At 37.1% G+C, this 23,205-nt stretch overlaps 2 protein-coding genes across 2 annotated transcripts; one reads left to right on the forward strand and one right to left on the reverse strand.

The window, feature by feature from the left end:
• The first annotated feature begins 1,986 nt into the window (after nt 1-1,986).
• LOC130990172 (putative calcium-transporting ATPase 11, plasma membrane-type) lies at nt 1,987-11,607 on the forward strand. Its single transcript, XM_057914389.1, has 7 exons — nt 1,987-2,374; nt 7,891-7,945; nt 8,034-10,039; nt 10,128-10,286; nt 10,374-10,545; nt 10,678-10,976; nt 11,068-11,607. Exons 1-7 carry the CDS (start codon nt 2,147-2,149, stop codon nt 11,371-11,373), a joined length of 3,225 nt encoding a protein of 1,074 aa, XP_057770372.1. The 5' UTR covers nt 1,987-2,146; the 3' UTR covers nt 11,374-11,607.
• Nucleotides 11,608-11,632: 25 nt separating this feature from the next.
• LOC130990171 (chromatin-remodeling ATPase INO80) lies at nt 11,633-22,820 on the reverse strand. The gene is given in 24 exon segments (XM_057914388.1): nt 11,633-12,293; nt 12,449-12,472; nt 12,474-12,602; nt 12,688-12,885; nt 13,405-13,561; nt 13,648-13,742; nt 14,223-14,330; nt 14,420-14,677; nt 14,797-15,366; nt 15,865-16,011; nt 16,246-16,476; nt 16,810-16,867; nt 16,952-17,113; nt 17,467-17,592; nt 18,552-18,724; nt 18,797-18,877; nt 18,947-19,055; nt 19,179-19,597; nt 19,829-19,939; nt 20,045-20,245; nt 20,330-20,765; nt 21,468-21,837; nt 22,075-22,162; nt 22,439-22,820. Coding segments are annotated over 24 exon segments (4,536 nt in total). The 5' UTR covers nt 22,487-22,820; the 3' UTR covers nt 11,633-12,056.
• Between the last annotated feature and the right edge of the window lie 385 nt (nt 22,821-23,205).

Consider the following 23,205-nt stretch of genomic DNA (forward strand, 5'->3'; position numbering starts at 1 on the left):
AATAGGTTCATTAAATAATAATTTTATATATTTTATTTTTTAAATCTTTTTTAAATAATAAAAATAATACTCATAATTAAAAAATTACTATTAACTTGATAAATTATCTATTTGTTAAAAATAAATTATAAATTATGATTCATAAATAGTCTAGTAATATATGAACAAATATAATTTTTTTTATTTTAATGAAACCTTAATATATAAATAATTCGAACCGAGCTCGAATTCGAGCCGAGCTCGAGCTCGAGATAAATGAATAATTAACGAGCCGAATTCGAACCAAACTCGAGCTTGGTATTTTATAAGCGAGTCGAACTCGGGCTCATTTTTATGCTCAAATTCGAGCTTGAGCCGAATTCGAGCCAAACCAAATCTTCACGAACCGAGCCCGAGCCTGAAGGTATTTGGCTCGGCTCGATTCGTATACAGCCCTAGTTATCTGATGTAATTGGGGAGGACCTTTGTTAAGTTTTTATAAAATCTTCTTTCTGGTTTCAAAAAAAAAAAGTTGGTACATGGGGACCTTTGTTTAGATTTTCTACCTATATATAAAAAATTGATACTCCCTCCGTCCACGAATTAAAGCCCTACTTGCACTTAAATTTTTGTCCACCAATTAAAGCCCTATTGTGCTTTATGTACATTTTTACTCTTCTTCTTTTTCTATATTTACTACCCTTTGCCATTAATGGACCCATCTTACAACAACTTTATTATTTTTATATTCTATATTTATTACACTTTATCACTAGTGGACCCACCACACAACACCTTTAACACTTTAGTCAACTACTTTATCACTTTAGTCAACTACCCTTATATTTAATCCAAAACACCTTTTTCAGCTTTCTTAGTCTCCGTGCCCACCCTCAAATAGGGCTTTAATTCGTGGACGGAGGGAGTACCAATTTCAATTATTAGATAACAAATTATAAATATAATAAAAAAAATACTATATATTTGAGTTTAATAGTATATAAAAAAGGAATAATATAGAATAATAAAAATTGACACTGCAAAAAAGAAAAAAAAAAGTTAAAATAAAATAATAATAATAATAATAATAATAATAATAATAATAATAATAATAATAATAATAATAATAATAAAGAATTAAAAAATAGATTTATTCAAAAAAAGAAAAAGGGAAACATAATTTTTTTTAAGTTTTGATCTTTAAATAAATATAATTGTTAGATTATAAATTTAATATTTAATAACATATATCAAATAAAGCTCATGGTCTTTAATTTGATTTTCATATAAAATATTTTATAATTAGTCGAATTTTACAATGTTAGAAAAGAAATAAAATAGAAAAATAAGAAGTTAAAGTAAAAGAAAATAATATATATATATATATATATATATATATATATATATAGTTTATAAATAAATCTTCAATTTTATTATAATTACAAATTTGCCACTCAATTTTAAAATTGACTTGAAATTGATTTTCAATTGAAAATTGTCTTTTTAATACTGTTGTGTGTGTATATATATATATTATAGACTATGGATATACATCACGTGAACAATGAATAACATTAATAAGTTATAAAAATTCGAAAATTAAGATCTGACACTTATAAATGAATCATTACAATTAATTAATTATATATGATATATAAATTTAATTTTTATTAGTATTTTATACTTCCTCTGTCCGTCAAAAGTATAGCACTTTGGCTGGCCACGAGATTTAATAAAAATGACGATGATGTTGATGTAGTGAGATGTATGGTTGAGATTGAATTTAAGGTGGATTTTTTTGTAAATAATGAGTATTTGTAAGGATAAAATATAAAGGTGGATGATGGGACATGACTTTAAAAGGAAAGTGGAATACTTTTTACGGACGCCAAATATAATAATTGTGTCGTATTTTTGGCGGACGAATGGAGTAATAACTAACTATGCCCGTGAAAATAGCAGTACTATTAAAAAAAGTAAACATTCGAATATATGTTGGCAGGGAAGGAACGAAGAAATGCGAGGGGCATAAATGAGAACCGCGTGGAGCCGCGTTCCGCTGTCGTACTGTGCACGCTATAACCGTACAACAACTATAAAAATGGCGCTCGTTTGCTCTGCTCCTCAGCTGCTGCAGCTCAGTTTCCATTTTCGTACCGTAAAATGAATGCGTAGTGCCGTACGGCCGTACTCTATATATTCCGATACGGTTGCCAAAATGGAAAGCTTCATTCCGGCGGAGTTCGATTTGAATCACAAAGGCAGCTCGGAGGAGGCGCAGAAGAGGTGGCGCGACGCCGTGGGGAAACTAGTGAAGAATCGCCGCCGCCGCTTCCGGTATGCCGCTGATCTTGAGAAGCGGTCAGAAGCGAAGGAGCAGATGAGAAGACTAAGGGTAAGTATGCTAGTTTCGTCTCCGATTAACCTTTTTTTTTTTTTTTCCTGGATTGTCATTTAAATACCGTGAAGATCGTATGAGTTTCGGAGCACGTCATCTTCGATTTCATCGTGCCGTTAAATCCGAATTCAGTTTTCCTTTGTTAAAATGATTGTATTTGTCACTTTTATTTTGCAGTAATAGTGAATCTTACTTAAGAAATCAAAATTATTAAATATTTCTTCATTTTTCTCTCAATCTTATTATGTTCATTCATTTTGAGACTAAATCCTAATTACGATGGTAACGTAGATTGTGACTTGTGTTTTGCAATTATAGTGTGAATCTTACTTGAAAATTAAAATCATTAGAGTAGAGATAACTTCCTTTCATCTCATTCTCCTTCTCATTTTGAGACCAAGAAAAAGCCATAGATTAAAACGCATGGAATCTAACCCGAGTTAAAAAAAAAAAAATGTGTTGAGTAGTCTGTTAAACTATCTGACCTGATTTATCTTGTTAGATTAAGGTGGTAAAGTTAGATTAATACTCCATAACACGGAGTGGTTCAAATAAATTCACATTGAGTCCACGCATATATTGTATAAAATATATTTTCTCCATCCCACTTATCTTGGCACACTTTTCTTTTTAATTTGTCTCATTTATAATGACACTTTCCAAAAAAAAATATATGGTCCCTATCTTCTCTACGCACATAAAATAAGTGGGTGCTATCCATTATAAACTGTTAGAGCATCTCCAGCGGGCGAGGCGAAGCCCGCGTCGATCCGGGTCGCTGGGGATGCGGCGTGGTTCAAAGCCAGGACGAAGGGGAGAATCGGGTCGATGGGGGAGAAGGGTGAGGCGCGTCCATGGAACGCGCGTTCATTAAAAAAAATTGATTTCATGAATTTAAGAATTTGGGGTAACAAGCTGTAGAAATTTGTAAAATAAATATAGTAGTTGCAGAGAAAGAGAGGAGATAGGGGGATGAGATCCAGTGTCCTACAATTTTATGTGTGTCATTGTGTCCCATGCTTATATCTATTATTTTAAAAATATTTTTTATAAAAATAAAATTTATTATGATACTATGAATTATATTTAATTTATATTTTAAAAAAATAGATTTTTTAAAAAGTATATACCATGACTTTGAATTTATCAACCTATTATTAGCTAATAAAAGTGAAATTAAATGATAAAAAAATAATTATATACCCTAAATTGATGGAATAAATCCTAGTTAATAATCACAAAATTAAACTAAAGCATATAAAGTTGAAATTGAAGAAAAAATATATAAGAAAATAAATAAAATTGAAAGTGGGACACATAGTGGGACATAAAGTGTGGTACACTGAATCTCATTCCGGAGATAGGGATGAAGCAATTTGGGGAAGAAAGAGAAATTAGTGGCCGGCGGTGGGATTGATTCGTTATTTAACTTTTTTTTTTGGTTTTTAATTATTTTAGGTTTTTCATCTAAAAAATTATTGTAATGTTTTTAATTTTAAAATTTTATATTTTATTTTAATTAATGTAATGCTGAATATTTAATTTAAAAATTTAAAATAAAATTTAAATTATGTAGTAATTTTTTTTGTAATTTTTATTTTTAATGTGTATTAAATTTTATTTTTAATGAAAATTTAATATTTTAACATAGAAGTGTAGAAATAGGGATTTTGTGGAAATGAAGATTTAAGACACAAGTTAAGACGCAAGGGCTGTGGAGGCTGTGTCTTAGGTGTGGACCACCACCTAAGTCACAGCCCACCGGAGATGATCTTATCCCTTTATTCTTAATTTTCGTGCCAAAAGCAAATGTGCCAAGATAAACGGAAGGAATAGTAATTATTTTCAATCTTTAGATTATGAAGTTTTACTATAACTTTATGGTCTAAGTTCGAAACTTCGAATATTATAGGTGATAAAATTTTTATTATTTTGAATTTATTATGTTTATATTCGATTCATATTATTCGATAACAAATTCATAATAGATTTATTTTATACTATAAATCATGCTTGTATAATAACTATTCCCTAATATAATACTCCCTCCGTCCACGAAAGAACTTCCTATCTTTCCTTTTTGGGACGTTTACAAAAGAACTTCCTACCTATTTTTGGACTATACCCCACCACTTATAATCTTTTTATTTTTCACTTTTCACAACTCTCAATATTAATTATAACACCTTTTCACCACTCCCAATACACTCAACTACATTTTATCAACTCTTAATAATATTTTTCTTAATACCGGTGTCACTCCCTCCTAGAAAGTTCTTTCATGGACAGAGGAAGTAGTATAAAAAAAAAAAAAAAGAATTACAGAAATAGAGAAAACATGCTTCTTTCTCGTGGTTACTTTCAGTTGCTTCTGCATATCTGTTGATTGGAAAAACCAAGCCATAACTTTCTTCAGATATAATATTATTGATCGATCTTCTACTTTATATTATAAAGGTTTTAGTTAATGCTTTCTTTTTCTTCATAAGTAGGACCTTTTAATAAGTTCATATTATGTTACAGAAATTCCCAAATGAGTGCTATGCTGGACTGTGACCAAGTTCATATTGTTTCTTATGAAACGATATAATATATCATATGCTCTTTAAGTCCATCAAATATAATACACTCACACCGTCCATCAAAATGCCGTGTGCTTTGAAGGCCACGAGTTTTAATAAATTGTTGGGAGACATGTAGTGGAGAAAAATATACAGTAAAATTGATGAATTTGTTAAATAATTAATAAATGGTTTGTGAGATAAGTTTTTTTTTTTTTTTTAGATATAAATATTGAGCGTGAATGTAGTTGAAAATATAAGTTTATGTGTACCCAAATAAAAACACTACATTTATTATAGAAGTATAGTGTTTGTAGATGGAGGTCTTAGAACGAACTACATATTAAATGGAATTCATGAATTGTGATCAATATATCTTGCACATCGTACCGTCAATTTGATCAGTGTCGTTGGATTGTGATATAGATATGTAAAATTGAAATAGTATAGTCCCTATCCTAGTGGTGAGTATTCTTTTTCTAACCTAATAAATGCTTTAATTGTGGTTAGTAGCGAACATTACTATTTAATGGTGTGGTCGTGCAGTACTCACACTGTCCACAGAAAGGTGAGTAAGACCTGAACCAAAATAAAAAGAAATTGCCAAGTTGAAGTATATCGATTTAATTTTGAGCGAATTCCAAAAAATCAACCGAAATAGTATATGTTATGAGAGGGGACAAGGTCATACCTTTACCCAGTCTGCATAATAAAATTATTCAAGATTTGTTTGGTAATTACATGGAATTGTGGGTGATTCTTCTCATTTGTCGGTTCAAAATCTTTGTAGGTAAACTTACCAGCATAATTAGTCATTTGCAAAGTCAAATCTAGAATGGACTCGTTTAGTAATACAAGTATGGTTACACACACTAGTAAATTTCATCTATTGTAGTACCTCTTTGTTATTAGTTTTCTTATTTTTCTTCTTATCTTGATAAAAAGGTTGAACTTTTAAAACAAAGAAATACGGAATCTTGTCTCGATGGAGCTTAATCAGAATTGCAGAAGTCACTCGCGTCATTGATCTATAATTAAATATTGCTACAGTACTTTCTTGACTTGTAGTTGTAGCTTCATAGTAAAGGCAAATAAGGAAATTTCCTAGAAACTTACGACCATCTCGATCTATAATACAAACACATAAATGATAGTGCGAAAAGACATTTTTAAATAAGACCTTGTGGATCGATCTCCAACGCTTAAACTCGACCTGCATGTCCGACCATTACTTTGTATATTAGTTCTGTTAGTTATTATATAAATAAGACCTTGCTTAGAAGCAAACAAATTTTATTTAAAGAATCTAAACTAATATTATTCTTAAATGAGACTTTGTATAAATATAAATGAAATTTTATTTACACAAATGAATTTCATTACTTAAAATATTAATTATAGAGGAAATGTGTTTTTGTTTTTATTATTATTAATTGCTGGTTGGGTCGGACGGATCACAAGGGTTGGATTTGGGCGTTGGATGTACATAAGTTGAATAAATCTTAACACTGAAAAATATTAATATCCCAAAATTTAGGCGAAGTTATAAATATGTTAATTTGAATTGGGGGAGGGGGAAGGGGAGGGGGAGGGGACGGGGGGGTGTTTAGGTAAAGTGGTTGCAGTTTTCCAAACAAGTTAGCTGATCAGGTAATCCTACTAATAAATAAGTTATTTAAATGAAGAAGCGAGACGGCTCCTAATAATGGTATATTCTTTATTTTGAATCAGAGAATTGCAAAAATATTTTAAAATTTTAACATAAAATTGAAGTTGAAAATTGATTAATATTTTTTTTTATTGAAGCGCGCAGAATAATGTTTTTAGTGAGCATGGCGGCTCTTTTTTTGGCTATATATGCAGTTATCCTTGAAAATACAGTTATGATCATACCGTAGTACTATGAAACATTTGACAGATTATCATCTTATTTTGTCACTATTAGGCTCGGTACTAGTTGCCATATCTTCAGATTGACTCTGCTGCGCGCATTCTTAACTTTATCTTCAAAGGATGCTCCTCCGACATATTTGAATAAAATTTGGAGTATAAACCTAGCAATGATGTTCGTGTGAATATACTGATAGTCCAGGAAATGGAAATAGTCAAGAGTTCCGAGATGATTATGACTGGCATATACAAGTCCATGTTGATTAAGTAAGCCACAAAATGAACATTTATTCCAGTCAATTACTTTGCTGATGTAGTTTTGAGTCAGCATGGAATGTGAACTATCACTTGTTTTCAATCACTATCTACCTGTAAAATCTTTCATTTCAATGATAAAACCAATATACCTGGTGAAGTGATCGAATGGAGTGTTTACTTTAGCAGCCAAACTGGGGAAACCAGAAGTAGCATTTCCAACAGATTGTATTTGTAATTAACTATCTAATGAACCATCTGATTTTTGTGGAACACGGTAATGAATTTGCTAAATTTCCTGCATAAAATATATTCGTCGGCTAATTTGATTGGTAAAACCGTAAAAGTAATAACTGTTGGTGGCTTGGTGCACTCATAGTATGAAGCAATTTCATGCCAGAAGAAGTATCTCTAGATGGATTTTTTTTTGCAATGCTATCTTGCTAGAAACATAGCTTTTGCTAGTCCAACTTGCTCCATGGTCTAATCTCTGATTGCATTGACACTGGCTGCTAGTTATTCCCCACAATAACACTCTTGCAATGGTGAAATAGGACATGACTGCAATTCCCTTTATATACGTATGTAGTCGGTTTGGTTCATCAAGAGAGAAGTGTCTGCCTCTCTTGATTTTGGTTTTATGTTTTAGTATTGATCAGTTGATCTTCAGATGGGATCCTCTGCATTTTCCAGTTCTTACTGTTCAAAATGTGCTTACTTGATCACAGCTTCCAGGTTCTTTCAGGCATTATGTGGCTTTGCCCAATTTATTTTTCTGAATTTGATTATATTCCTTCTGTTTACCAGGAAAACATACGTGTATCTTTTGTTGCTTACACTGCAGCACTCAGGTTTATAGAAGGTATATTTCTGGTCATGCCTATATTTCAGTTATATGTAAGAGTCCCTGTTTGATCCATCTTGCGTATTTGTTGATCCTTGTCTAATAGCTGGACAAGCAATGAAACCTCCCTCAGCAGTTGGGAGTGGCGCGAGCAGATCCAACGAACAAGATATTGCATCGGAGTTGGGGACTGGGCTCAAAGAGGATGCTAGACTTGCAGGATTTCGGATTGATCCAGATAAACTTGCAACTATAGTATCTTCCTATGATATCAAGACATTAACTAAACTCAAGGGAATTGAAGGGCTTGCTGCGAGATTGAATGTATCTCTAGATGAAGGAGTTAAGTCCGAGGATGTGGCCACCAGAAAAAATGTGTTTGGTCCCAATCTGTACACTGAGAAACCATCCAAGAGCTTCTGGATGTTTCTATGGGAGGCTTTTCAGGATGTGACACTCATGATACTTATAGTCTGTGCCGTGGTTTCCATTGGGGTTGGCCTCGCCACAGAAGGGTGGCCGAAGGGTATGTATGATGGGGTAGGGATCATACTAAGCATATTTTTGGTCGTTATGGTTACTGCAGTTAGTGACTACAAGCAGTCATTGCAGTTCAAGGAGTTGGACAAGGAGAAGAAGAAGATTTTTATCCAAGTCACTAGAGATGGAACTAGACAGAAGATCTCTATATATGACTTGGTGGTTGGAGATATCGTTCATCTCTCAATCGGAGACCAAGTTCCAGCAGATGGAATTTTTGTAAAAGGATACAATTTGCTCATTGATCAGTCAAGTCTCACAGGTGAAAGTGTTCCAGTAAATATATATGAGAAACGGCCTTTTCTTTTAGCAGGAACCAAGGTACAAGATGGAACAGCGAAGATGCTGGTGACTACTGTTGGCATGAGAACTGAATGGGGGAAGCTGATGGAAACACTCAGCGAGGGAGGAGACGATGAGACTCCACTACAGGTGAAGCTGAACGGTGTAGCTACAATCATTGGGAAGATCGGACTGGCTTTTGCTGCCCTGACCTTCCTTGTCTTGACAGCAAGGTTTCTTATGGACAAATGGCTAAATCATAAGCTTAGTAAATGGAACTCGAGTGATGCTGTGACGCTTTTGAACTACTTCGCAACTGCAGTGACTATAATTGTGGTTGCAGTGCCGGAAGGGCTGCCTCTTGCAGTGACACTGAGCTTTGCTTTTGCAATGAAGAAGCTGATGAGTGAGAATGCACTGGTTAGGCATCTTGCCGCCTGTGAGACGATGGGATCTGCTACGTGCATTTGCACTGATAAAACGGGGACGTTGACAACGAACCACATGGTAGTGAGTAAGACATGGATCTGTGGAAAAATCAAAGAAGTAGATGCCAGTAGTAGCGTTGGTGCATTGGATTCTAGTATATCAGGAGCTGTGTTGAAAATTCTGTTGCAGGCAATATTCAACAATACAGGGTCTGAGGTAGTGAAGAACAAAGACGGAGAAATTTCCATTTTAGGCACACCTACAGAAGCAGCAATACTAGAGTTGGGACTGCACCTTGGTGGTGATCTTGATGAGCAACGCCGCATGTGCAAGTTGCTGAAACTCGAGCCTTTCAACTCGGAGAAGAAGAAGATGTCTGCACTCGTCATTCTACCAGATGGCAAGCTCCGAGCTTTCTGCAAAGGCGCGTCTGAGATTATACTCAAGATGTGCGACAAGAGCATCAATGCAGATGGGGAACCTGTTCCATTGATGGAAGAACAAGGGAGAAATGTGTTGGATGTGATCAATGGCTTTGCCAACGAAGCTCTACGTACTCTCTGCTTAGCTTTCAAGGAAATTGATGATGGTTTTCATGGGAATAGCATCCCTGATGATGGCTATACGCTGATTGCTGTAGTCGGAATCAAGGACCCCATTCGACCAGGGGTGAAGGAAGCAGTTCAAACTTGTTTAGAAGCAAGCATCACTGTGCGCATGGTCACTGGTGATAACATCAATACAGCTAAGGCAATAGCTAGAGAATGTGGGATTCTCAAAAATGATGATCTTGCAGTTGAAGGTCCAGCTTTTCGTCACAAGACGCCTCATGAGATGGGCCTAGAAATACCAAGAATTAAGGTGATCAATATATATGTATGCGCGCACACACACACACACACATAATGATTTCCATTGTCTATTTACAGTGTTAAGGTCTTGAATGCAGGTCATGGCTCGGGCGTCGCCCTCCGACAAACATGTCTTGGTGAAGACCTGCAGAAGTTTGCTTCGAGAGGTAGCTGCAGTTACCGGGGATGGGACTAATGATGCTCCGGCAATGCATGAGGCAGATATTGGACTAGCTATGGGCATTGCTGGAACAGAGGTTGGTTTGCAGACTTCTTTTATGGAAACAAATGTTGCTCATTAGTATTGTATGAGGTGTTCTAAAAAACAGTCGAAATAAATTCAGGTTGCAAAAGAAAGTGCTGATGTGATTGTGCTGGATGACAATTTCTCAACAATTGTCACTGTCGCAAAGTGGGGGCGTGCAGTGTACATCAACATACAGAAATTTGTGCAATTTCAGCTGACCGTTAACATTGTTGCTCTCATGATCAGCTTCATATCAGCTTGTGCCTCAGGTACTTAAATGTTTCTGTTTCTCATCATTTTTGCAAAATCAATGAATTGGTGTAGTGTATATACATGTTGACATCTAATAGAAGTTTCCGGCAAGAAACATAACTTGTTTAATTTGTTTGCTGAAACTCTAGGATCTACGCCCCTCACTGCCGTGCAGTTGCTGTGGGTGAACCTAATAATGGACACCCTCGGAGCACTTGCACTCGCCACCGAACCACCACACGAGGGTCTGATGAAGCGGCCGCCCGTCGGGAGGTCGGAGAGTCTCATCACCATGGCCATGTGGAGGAACATCATTGGTCAGAGCATATACCAGCTCACTCTCTTGCTAGTCCTCAATTTTTCTGGGAAGCAGATCTTGGGACTCAATGGCCCTGATGCAACTGTAGTACTCAACACTTTGATATTCAACATATTTGTGTTTTGCCAGGTAACTAACTAACTAACTAACTAACTAACTATATCTTCATCAAATCCACAACAATTTCTTGAAAACTTCTTCTCTCCCTATCTTGATCCAGGTCTTCAATGAGATAAACAGCCGCGACATCGACAAGATAAACATCTTTAGAGGCATATTTGGGAACTGGATATTCTCAGGAATAATAGTCTCCACAGTTGTATTCCAAGTAATAATAGTAGAGTTCTTAGGTACATTCGCGAGCACCGTACCATTAAAATGGCAGCTATGGGTGCTCAGTGCGCTGCTGGGCGCGCTGAGCATGCCCATTGCCGTTTTATTGAAGTGCATTCCGGTTACAGGGAAACGCAATGGTGCACGAAGCGATGGTTATGAGAGGCTCCCGAGCGGCCCTGGGCTCGCTTGAAGCAAGTATTTGGATGAGCCAGCAGCAAGTAGTATGAATTGTTTGCTATTTTTGGGGTTCCATTTTGCGTGCTAATGTAGGAGTGTTTGAAGATCCCCAGCAAAATGGGCTAACATCTTTCTAACCTAAGCAATGTATATATCTATACTCTCTGTTATCTCTCTCATCTGTGCTTTTGTCTATACAAGTATTCTCCCTCTAGTTCCTTACCATTAATAAAAGTCTGATTGTGCATGTGTGTTTTTCAACATCGAAAAAAGACATATCAAATATATGTAATTTTACTAGTGTTTATTCAAGAGTTTCCGTTCACATAACCCGATTGCAGATCTTTTAACTGGTTATAAGAATTCAGGAAAAAAAAAAACCGGTAAATTGGAACTATAACCCTTGACTATACATTAACAACTATATTTCTCGTACAATAACACCATAGAAGCTGGCAGGCTCCATCTCCTAACAAAATAATCTGTACAATGCTGCTATACAAATTTTCCTACCTCACTCGTTCCCACGAGTTCGTCCCTACCTCCAATGGTGCAAACAACACGACTCCTCAGCAACGAGGCGGCTGCCACTTGCGCCCTAGGGAAGATCAGCATATCCAACAATGCTTGAATGCCTCGCAAAACAATGTCATCATCTCGCTTGCAGTTTGTTATGCCTCATCGTTTCTTCAGCAGCTACAGTTCTGAGCTCTGGTGTTGAATAGCTGTAAATGCAGGTTCGATGTTCTCATTCACACTCTTTGTTGGCCTTTTCAACCTCTTTGGTCTTTGCTGTATCGATTCGGCGTGCTGTGAGGGATCCTCGTGTTCGTAGTCCGCTATTGTTCGATTTGGTGATGATGAATCAACCTGCTTTGAGCCCTTCTGAGCCCTTGCTTTCGGCTGTGTTTGCTTGTCACCACCGGGTTTCCTCTGCAAAGGCAACTTATGCATTACTAAAATATGAACTCCGAAAATCGATTTTAAAATCCAGTCATCACCATATGAATGCTGGAAAATTAATTATAAATGGCTCCTAAATTCTGTAGTCATATCAAGTTCAAAGGAGCCAGAAGAGAGATTATCACCTTTTTGCTGCTGGATTTTGTTTTTTTCAGGATCTTGAGGTTCAAAGTCATTGTCCTGTAATTCAGCATTAGCAAAATCCTCCAAAGACGCAGCTCCTTCTGCATCGATTCTGATGCCCTTAGCACCACTCTTCTTCTTTTGTCTATCTTTTGCCTGTTTCCGGAGCAGAACCCAATTTGTTTCAATATCTTGAACAAGGTTCACAGTGATGAGTTCAGCATATGAAAGAAAAGCACACCTGTTGTGAGACTTCTTTTAGTTTTTGCTCCAGTTGAGCATCATCGATCAATAATGATACAACGTCCTCAGGAGCCAAAAGGTCACCTTGGACATGACCACCCGTCATCACAAGCTGCTGGACGGTGTTTTTCTGACTCGCTCTCTGCAGAATTTTTTCCTCTACCGTCTCTTTACAGATTAAGCGATACACAGTTACCTAAGCGATGAAAGGGACGTGATTCAGTGAGAGGATTACGAAGATCAGAACTCAAAGCCGCTTAAATATCAAGACCAAAGATGCATAGATATATTGTTGACAGAAAAACCACATGCAGACGTTCTTACGTTGTAGAAAGTAAGCCATATGTAATATCGAATAGAGAAATCAATCACATGACTACATTGAACTTATATAGGGCTCCGTTGCAGTAGGAATGCAGAAAAACAATTTCAAGTTCAAGTGCATCCATGATAATCAACATAAGCTGCACATTATTAAACTAAAATGCACTACATACACTGCTTAGGAAAGAACACGAGAATGAAAATTGAAAATTTGTAAGCCGAAAGCACTTATCTCAACTCCAAATGCTAAAAGACTTGTTTAGAAGTTTCCAAATTTTGGTGCAATATTTTCAATTTAGAGGGCAGAGAAAAGACATAAAGTGACTAGCACAATGCCAGAACCATTAAGCAAAGGCTTTAGGCAATAGTCGATAAAGAGAGAGATACTAACATCCTTAGTTTGACCCAGACGATGGGCCCGATCCATTGCCTGTAAATCCAAAGTTGGATTCCAGTCACTTTCATAAAATATGACTGTGTCAGCAGCTGTCAAGTTGATTCCAAGCCCACCAGCTCTTGTGCTCAGCAAGAACACAAAGATATCACTCCTAAAAATAATTGGCAGGAAGCTCAGAAAGGATCCATAACAGAGAGAGGGAGAGAGAGAGAGAGAGTGAGTCAACAAAGCATATACCGGTGCTGGAAATCTTTCACCATGTCACGGCGATCCATTATTGTGGATGACCCATCAAGCCTCAAATACCGGTATTTCCTGTAGTTCATATAATCCTGCAAAGCGATTGTTCAACCTGAGAAACCACTCTCCAACAATCTTGCGCACAGTCTAAATAATTCTATAGGCAAATTATAGCAGTACATGGAACATCTACCCTCTCGACCATATTTATATCTCCTCATAAAACAGGCATGTTAAATCAAAACATGCAGGACCTCAGTTAATAGTTCTCACATGAAACAAACTCTAGTCCCTTCAACATCTGAATACAAAGGACCCATATTTCAAGTGGAGCTAGTTTCAGTAAGGACAAATGGTGCTGTAAGCCCTCTACAATGGTCAGTTTAGATAGGCAAGACAAAGATACTGTATTGAGAACTTAGAAAAGCGTTACAGTAGGATCTACTCTTTTTAGGACGAAAGAAGTTGCCAGTCACGATAGTTATAGCAAACCGCAAAGGATTATTGACTATGTGCCAATGATCTATGGTCAAGAGGAAATATCATAATCACCGACAATGAGTTAGATTTACCTCGAGGATATTCAGCATTTTTGTCATTTGTGCAAAAAGAAGAACACGATGATTTTGTGCCCGTAGACGCTTCAGAAGTATATCAAGTGTTTGAAGCTTCCCAGAATCCTGGAATAAGTACAAGATATCATAACAAAATTCCACTTGATGCGTCGGGCCAGTAAGCAGTAAAGGGGGTGAGGAGAGGAAGAGCGTACTGTCAACATTTTTGCAGGATCAAATGGTTGCATGGGAGGACAAGACCCGAAGATCTTGTATGTAAGCTGAAGGGCAGGTTGTATGATTGGTAATTCAGCGTCAATCTCTTGTATTAAAGGGTGAGTGCCAGTTGGTTTCCTTGGGCCATTACAATCAGATGTTCGTGCAAATCCAGTCAACAACCTCTTTAACCAGGGGTGATGCCATTCTTCAGCCATCTTGTATGCAAAGTTTCTATCTGAACAGCGGACATTTATCTGGAGCCAAAAGCAATCCCAGAAGATCTCAGTTGAGAAACAAGTAATCAAATCCACATATACATGTGTATGTGTGTGTGTGTGTCTATGATATAGGAAAAGTATAGATTACTACTTACTGGAGGTGCCCTAGTTCTAGGGATGAACGAGTATACTGAATGCACAAGCTTGATATCAGATAGAAGCCTATCCTGGTAAGTCATGATAAGAGCCTCAAATGGAGCATCCGTAGGACCTGTTGCAAGCTTTCTTCTAAGAACATTTTTCTCCGACCTACTAGGCAGTAGCAACATTCGTGTGACAGCTCTCACTTTTTCCGTGCCAATATGGGCATGCTGGATATCGTGGACATCATCATCATCACTTTCCATCAACAGGTCCAATATTGTGTCTAAATATTGGCGATCTGATCTCATAATAGAGAATAATAATATCTCCATGAAAGAACCAGTTGCCAAGAATGACACTTCTGCCGGTGATAGATCAATAAAGCGGGAGAATTCAAATGCTCCACTTCGTCCAGAATTATGATCCGAACTGTAGTCCTTTTGGAGTGAAGAACTGGAGATATTTTCTGGTGAGAATATGTTAAATAACTTCTGAATTGACTTGCTGCTTAAATACTGGCCAGCTTCTGAGTTGTGAACCTTGGAACCACCAACAGTCTCTTGGTAGACCAGTTTTGGTATCTATTGGAGTAAAATTCAAAGAAAAATCAAAGGCTGAAATGGACTACATAAAAAGAACACTCATCAGGTAGTAAACACAATCATCAGAATAATAATCCAGAAGAGACATTACCATATATTGGCCAATTAGATTATTTAATGAAACAACATAACTTAATTTTCGTACAGGTAGGTTTCCTAGAAAAAAGGGTGGGCGACCATCCTTTAGGTTAAACAAAAAAATATTTTCCACAAATTTCTGGTCTAATAGTTTTACAGAAATTCTTTAAGGACTCATAACGTGTAAAACTAATCCAAGTCCACGATGACAAAGTCGTGTGGGCTAACAGAAGTTATTCAGTTTCCAAAGTGTGAAGATTACAGCACCAAGTATCTTGCTAATATATTAACGTTTGAAATTAACAGAGTGCAACTACATTCTGCTGAATGCATAGGGAAGTTTCTGGATGGAAAAAAGTGAGCACTGTTTTTGGGGGGGGACTAGCTATTCAAAATTACCTCGTATGCAATAGGGCTTCTGCCACCAGAGTAAAAGACGTCTTCCAGCTCGCCAAAGGGAGGAGGGAGAAGAGAATTTGGGACATCTCCAAAATGAAAATATGTGCTTCCTTCATTTCTCTCAAATAATTCTGGATGATTGCACACCTGGATTGCAGGGGGGAAAAACCCACCATTATATCATTTCTGAACCGAAAGATGGGGAAGCCTACAAGTTACCCTCCCTTTATAAGTTGTCCAAATTCCATTACCTAAGTATGCTTTCTTCAATTACATCATGTGACTTTGATAATATCTTCAGACATTGTTCATGGTAAAAATGAAACGTAAAATGTAGTTGTAGTCCATCCCAATTGGATAACTCTAGTCTAGAAATGCTACCTTTCTTAGCTGGATGACAATGTTCATCAGGTTTAGAATCTTTTTTTCACTAAGATGTCCACGGTTTCCATCAAACAACTCTGCAAGGGATATCTTGTTCTTTATAGCTTGGTAAAAAGCTTGCTGTCGAGAACTTAATTTACAGTGTACGGTAACTTCGGTTTTTCCTGTCAGCTCAGAGACGACATCCTTCTTAACTCTTCGCAGCATGAAAGGTTTCAGAATGGCATGCTGTTATCAGTGAGTTTTGAGAAATAAAGTGAGAAGCAAAATAGAGTGAATAATAAATCCAAAACATAAACAATAGAATACAACATATCACAGGATAACTTTTTTTAATCATAAACTCAAAGCTTCAAAGCAATTATTTGACATCAACATAATTGATCAGCCGGGGCATACCCACACGGATGTCCAGCCACAAATGCAACTATAGGGTCTCGATATACAATAAACAAAAGCATACTCTTTGACCTAGAACATATGATTTGCTACCAACTCAAACTCCCAGCAACACGTTAAAACTATGCTTTGCGCTCCATAAGCAAGGAATGTGGTGCTTACCAATCGATTAAGCTGGTGCTCATTTAATGTCCCACCATGCTCTGCATGACTCTCAATTCTGATAAAGTAAAGGAGAATAAAGATAATAAAACTTGTAGCTCATATAGATCATGGAGACCAACAGCTTAGAGAAGAAACATACCCTTTTGAAAACCACTCATTGAATTGCTCATGGCTATCAAATAAAGTTGGCATAATAAAATGTAAGAGTGCCCACAATTCAGCCATGTTATTTTGAATTGGAGTTCCAGTCAGAAGCAAGCGATTTCGGCAATTGAAACTGAGCAGTGTTTTCCATCTTATACTGTCATTCCAACATCCAACATTGTCAATGGTAGCATATATAAAATATTTACCTATTTATGTGTGTGACTGGATAATTTAGGAAATAGATAAAACCACAAGCTGCAAGTAGCTGTACTACTAAGTAACAAAGTAAATCTTAGAAGAGAACTCAGAAGAGGGATTGTATGTACATCAAATGGAAACAAAAGTTGGTATTAAGACAATTTTGAAGAGCTTTTTGGAATATTGGTGTCTATGCTGGGTAAAAGCTTTTTCTGGGACACATACATGTCAGATATGAGATATGTATAAATAGGAAATTGCAATTATGTGGTATGTTCTTGGAGTAAAGCGATAGTTGAAGACTCAGACCTGTTAGAACTTTTGATTGCCTGGGCTTCATCCAACACCATGTATTGCCACTTTACGCGGCGGAAGTACTTCTCATCAGAAACCAGCAGCTGGTAACTGGTGATGAGAATGTGAAATCCAGCTTCTCTGACAAGTTGGACAGGCGTGATTCAGTAAAACAAAAGAATAGACTTGAAAATATCAGAAAAGCCAAAATGTCTCAAGAGTCTGTTTGTGCTTCCACAAAAAGCTCCAACGAGGGCCAAACAAATCAAGAGTCTGTTTGTGCTTCCACAAAAAGCTCCAGCTATGGAAGCGTGACACTTTTCAATACCCATTTCTCCAATTTACAAGTGAAGCAATACCACAGTCAATGGCATATCTCGATTTTTGTTTCCTAATTTCAACCCCTCGCAGAGCCCATTGTGTTTGCTTGTATGTAATATCAAATCTCACATCCCAAGCATTCTCTATATGTATTTATTTTTTTGAGAAATATGTCTTTATTTATAATCACTTATCACCATTCACTAAATTAAATTTAAGCAACCTTCACTATCTCTATAATACATGCATGAAAAATGTTGGCTTGTATCAAATATGGGCACTAGCATCATGCGACATAGAGAAGCAAGTACACCAGCATGGGCAATCTAGTAACTTATGCAAAATGTAGAACCTCTTCTCAAGCAGTCAACAAATAAAAAACAAGCCTTACGCATATACTTGTCCTCAAAGCATAGGCTAATTTGTGCGCTCAACCATTCATGATACTTTACTGCCACATAAATTGTTTAAGGCTGCTATATTGAAATTTTTACTTATCTTTTCTAGGCATATTTTGGTTCCAAGATAACGTCTCGACTACCAATCCTTGAGTTGTGTCATTTACCAGAATTTAAATATCATCTAATTCTCATTCAGATGCCAAAAGTCCACCATATCAGCGAAGTTTTAAGTTACACCTAACAATTGATCTGCAAAGAATCAGACCACCAGCCACGGCCCACGGTGGCATATAATTGAGATATAATGCAAGTATCAGCACGTGCTTAATAGAGCAAGTAGCTAAAGGAAGGGCAGGGACATTAGAACTGGTGAATCACCTTCGATAAAGACGCTTTGGGTTAATGTTCTTCCTAAGCACTGTACGCTCCTGAAGACCACCCCAATATGGAAGAGTCTTCAAGTCAGGACAGAAACGGCTGATTTCATCAGCCCAATTATTCAACACAGAAGCAGGAGCAACCACCAGAAAAGGCCCCCATATATTTTTTTCCTATAAAACAGAACCAGTTAAAAAGAATGCCTTGCAGCCACTAGCCAGAAACTCAAAAGAATAATTAATTACCTCAGCCAAATGGGCCAAGAATGCCATGGCTTGAATTGTCTTTCCCAGACCCATCTCATCAGCAAGAATACCATTTAAGCCCTGGAAAGAAAAGATGTGAATCAGATCCATCCCGGGAGACTTCTATAAGTGGGAGCAGACGCTAGTTACCTGCTCATAACAATTTACAAGCCACTGAAGGCCTTTTAGCTGATATTCTTTAAGGGAACCCTTGAACATCTCAGGCGTCTGCACTGTTGATGCTACAGGCATGGTTGACCTGAGAACACCATTCACAATTACTTACTAGTACATAAAAGATCGAGGAGATAATGCTTTTGTCTACTGAAAATCGAGGGTGGGGATCAGGAAATATGTCAAGAAATAAAAAAAAGAAACCCACGGGTGCAGCAGATCAATATTGCTAGACTCAGTGACCAAGCCATCTTGGAGAGGGGCCTCAGCTTCTCCAGCTAGACGTAGCTTTAAGCATTCATTATCAAATGCACTAGTCATTTTCTTCTGCTTTGAAACTGCATCATGGGCTGCTCTGAGAGCTTCCCTTCTTAATTCAGCAGCTTCAGGATCATCTTCCTCCTGCTGCTGATCTTCTGAAAGAATTTCTTGGTCATTAGATTTTTCATCACCCACTGCTAATGCTCCAGAGGGCTGTGAGGTCTTATTCTGCATGAAGTGACTGTAAAGTTCTGTCTGTGACAACAGAAAATTGAGCCTCTGCTGCTGCCTCTTAGCTTCACGAAGTTCTTGTTCTCGCTTCAGAGCTTCAGCAGCTTCTTTTTCCTCTCTTTTCCTCACTTCCGCCTTCAAGAGAACAATTTCATAGATTACAAACTCCATACAGCTGGCTGTATGTAAATTTCTCACCAAAGTAAAAACCATGTCGAATCAAGTTTTATCTAACATCAAAATTTTGGGGGAACTTTTATAATAGTGCAATAGTATTTTATTTGACAGTGTTTCAATTCAGTTAATAGGTAATGTGCTTAAGAAGGTTGTTTCTTGCTGAAAATAGAAATCAGAATAAGAAAGTACCATCTCCTTGTCAACTCTCTTCCAAAGCACTAGCATGTCTCTAGCCAGTTTCCTTGTCCTGATTCCAGCACCCCTCATCAATTTGAGGGATCTGCTGACTTTCATTTTCACCTGGAAAAGAATCGAGATTGGCATAAAGACGGAATACTGGATAAGAGTGTCAAGTTCATCATGATAGATTGTATGGGAAAACAACATTGTTGCAGTAGCACAAACCTCTCTTTGACAGATTTCAGAAACTCTCTTAGCATCAGTTATTTGCTTTCTGTAGAAGTTGGTGAAAATCCTGTGATGTTTTGGAATCTCTTTTCTTGCTATATTAACCCAATATTTACTAAGCTTTTCCATTTCTTCCCTCTCAATAACAGAAGGATCTTTCTTCACCTTTGGCTTCTTGGGTAAGCCACGTTCAATAATCTGCACCATTCAAATATCAACATGACTAACAACCGATATATACAAGAAAAAAAAAATAAACGTTGAGAAAGGAACTTTCCTAACCTCATATGTATCCCCCTTCTCCAAAACTTTTACATAATAAACCTGCAATGTACCACCTTCTGACAAAATAGATCGTCTAATCCTTCCAGCTGCCCCTTCTGGAATGCCATCAGTTCCCAATGCTGTTTCACTAATGCTTAGACAGAAATTCTCAGCAGAGTTATTGGTCTGCTGGGCTCTCAATCTTGCCTGAAGAGATTCATACTGAGGCCGCTGATCACCCATCCCTGCCCTGCTTCTCTGCTGAAACTTGTTATCAGAAGCCATCATTGCATCTAATGACCCCAAGTCAAGGGTGCCCTTTAAGTAAAATTCCTCCACTCGGATATCTGACATACTTGGCAAACTTAGTGATGATGATAGCTTTTCATAAGGAAGAGGAATCCTATATGTGATGCCATCCCCAATATCAAGAAAAGCTGGTTCAAGATTTGGTCTGAAATTTTTTGAACAATGCACCAAGGATGAGCCCAAATTAATCAAAGATCAGTCACATCAGTTACAACATAGCAAACATTTAGTGACACCTCTCTTGAATTACTTTTATCAAACATCAACTTGTATTGGAAACCAACTAACAAGCAATGAGCTCCTAGATCTCTCCATCCAGAATCTTGATAAAAAAGCTTGGCATATCTTCCTTTCTTATATAGTACTATGGTAATTGACTCGTATAACCATTTTGGTCGATGTATTTACTTTTTCCTAATAATAATCATCTGATTTTAGTGACTAACATGCTACTGTCCCACAAGCTAACCTTGTCTGCCATTTGAATAATAGCAAGTCCCCAGAAAAATGTACTTGACATAGATAGAGAGTCATCTCAGGATTATGTTCCTTCTAAGAGTCTTCCTAATCTCACTCCCAATCATATACAGTACGATCGAACTCACAAAGAAGAAGGAAAATACTGACTTAAGTCCTGCTAATCTTACAATTGATTGCAGCTCAGTATAATGTAAAATAACCAACCAACATAAAGAATACTACTATGAGATAACCTTACAATCTTCAACAACGAGAAATTCTATTATCCGCAGTACTATTTGAAGTCAAAACCAGAAATTTTCCAGAAGCTAAATTTTTATATTAATGATAAAAGCAATATGTGTAATGCATAAGGCGAGAAGCAAACCTGGAAGCACCGTATTGCAGCCCAAAATCTGATTCAGGATAGTTTCCTAGTTTTTGGGAACTACTACTGTTTAGAAAATCTGAAGTTGATTCAAACTTGGGAAATCCTCCTCTGTTATCATTCATTGCTTTCTGATCTTTAAGGGCCACATTAGTTTTGATTGCCATTGTCCCGGTTCTTGCCGCAGGATTTTGGGGTGCATGATTGAGCCTCCTCTTGTACTTCTGAATATGATCTCCAAGCATTGCACGATATCGCTCCTCTGAAATATACGAACTGTAACTGCCTGTTTCTTCCTCGTCACTGCTATAAGCACTCCGCCTCTTCTTTTTTGATCCCCTCTCCGACATTATTCCATTCATGTCTCCCCCTAGTCAACCAAAATCAACTCGATCTCAAAATTACGAGAAGAGCCAGAAACAACTCCAAAACTTATCAACTTACATAACCGAACGCCATCCATGCAATGGTAATAATCAATAAAAATGCATGTTATTTAACTGATTGCCGTGTTCAATTTCAACCCAAAAAGACAAAACCAAAAGGCAACAAAAACCAGAAAATATATATACGTATATATATGTTCTAGCAAAACCGAATTGCCTACCTTGGCTACCTCTGCTCTCATCCTGACTACTATTCCCATAATAATCAAAATCTTCATCTTGTTTCGGCAGTTGAAAGTTCATCAAAGGCTAAAAAGAATTGGGGAAAAAAAATTAATACCACCATAACGATTCAATTTATTCAAGAAGAAAAAAGTCACACTAAAGTGCCCATGAACCCAAGTCGAAATTAAACTAACCACGCATAAGAGCACTATAAAACCCAAAATAGCAAAACTTTCACAGAATTATTCACAAATTCCCACCTTTTACGTCAAAACCAAATCGCCACAACAAAATTCACACGCACAAAATGCAAAGAGAGAGAAAATCTAATTTCGAAGTGCAGAGGCTCCTCCAAATTACCTCAAGATTGAATAGATTTCCGTAAGTATACTTCCGCTTGGAGTCCATGAGCTCTACTACTGAATTTACGGCGAAGAAACCAGAATCCGGCGACGAGCATTGGCGGCGAAAATTACGTTAAGAAGAAGCTTGGTGAATTGGGGCGGGAGTGGAAGAGGAGGTAAGGAAGACGCGAGACGAGCCCTAACCCTAGAGAGAGAGAGGGGAGAGTGACGGGGGAGAGAGATAAGGAGAAGAAGAGAGGGAGCGGGGACATAGGTGGAGTTGTGCATAGGTCCTTGCTAAAATGAGCCGGTGGGATGGGGGTCGGTTAACGTGCGCGCCTCGCTACAGTGAGCCTTTTCTATCTTCTTCTTAGCAAATTTTCCCTCTGTTTCAGGGCATTTTTTACTAATAATAATATTGTAATAATGCGACACTTTTAAGAAGTGTATAATTGGAAAAGGCCAAAAACTGTTATTTTGTATATTTCCTAATTTTAGAATGGAATGTTAGAATCAATGTAGTTCATATTTATTGAGAATTCAAAAGTTTATGTTATCAAGTACTCAAGTTTTTAATTTATATTTATGTTTTTATATTAACTAACACGTTCTCTCATGCGATTATGGTTCACAATATATTTTACTCCCTACGTCCCGCGCAAAGTGGTGCGTTTCTTTTGGGCACGGGATTTAAGGAGTTGTAGATTAGTGTTTTAAGTGTGTAGGAGAGAGAAGGTAATAAAGTGATAAAATAAGAGAGAGAATGTGATAAAGTAGGAGAGA

The sequence above is a fragment of the Salvia miltiorrhiza genome, chromosome 6 (genome assembly GCF_028751815.1).
Source record: "Salvia miltiorrhiza cultivar Shanhuang (shh) chromosome 6, IMPLAD_Smil_shh, whole genome shotgun sequence".
Classification (NCBI taxonomy): domain Eukaryota; kingdom Viridiplantae; phylum Streptophyta; class Magnoliopsida; order Lamiales; family Lamiaceae; genus Salvia; species Salvia miltiorrhiza.

Coding starts and splice junctions, on each gene's coding strand:
- LOC130990172 (XM_057914389.1), top strand. CDS start 2,147: ATGCGTAGTGCCGTACGGCCGTACTCTATATATTCCGATACGGTTGCC. Junction 2,375..7,890: donor AGCAGATGAGAAGACTAAGG/GTAAGTATGCTA, acceptor TCTGTTTACCAG/GAAAACATACGTGTATCTTT. Junction 10,040..10,127: donor TAGAAATACCAAGAATTAAG/GTGATCAATATA, acceptor TCTTGAATGCAG/GTCATGGCTCGGGCGTCGCC.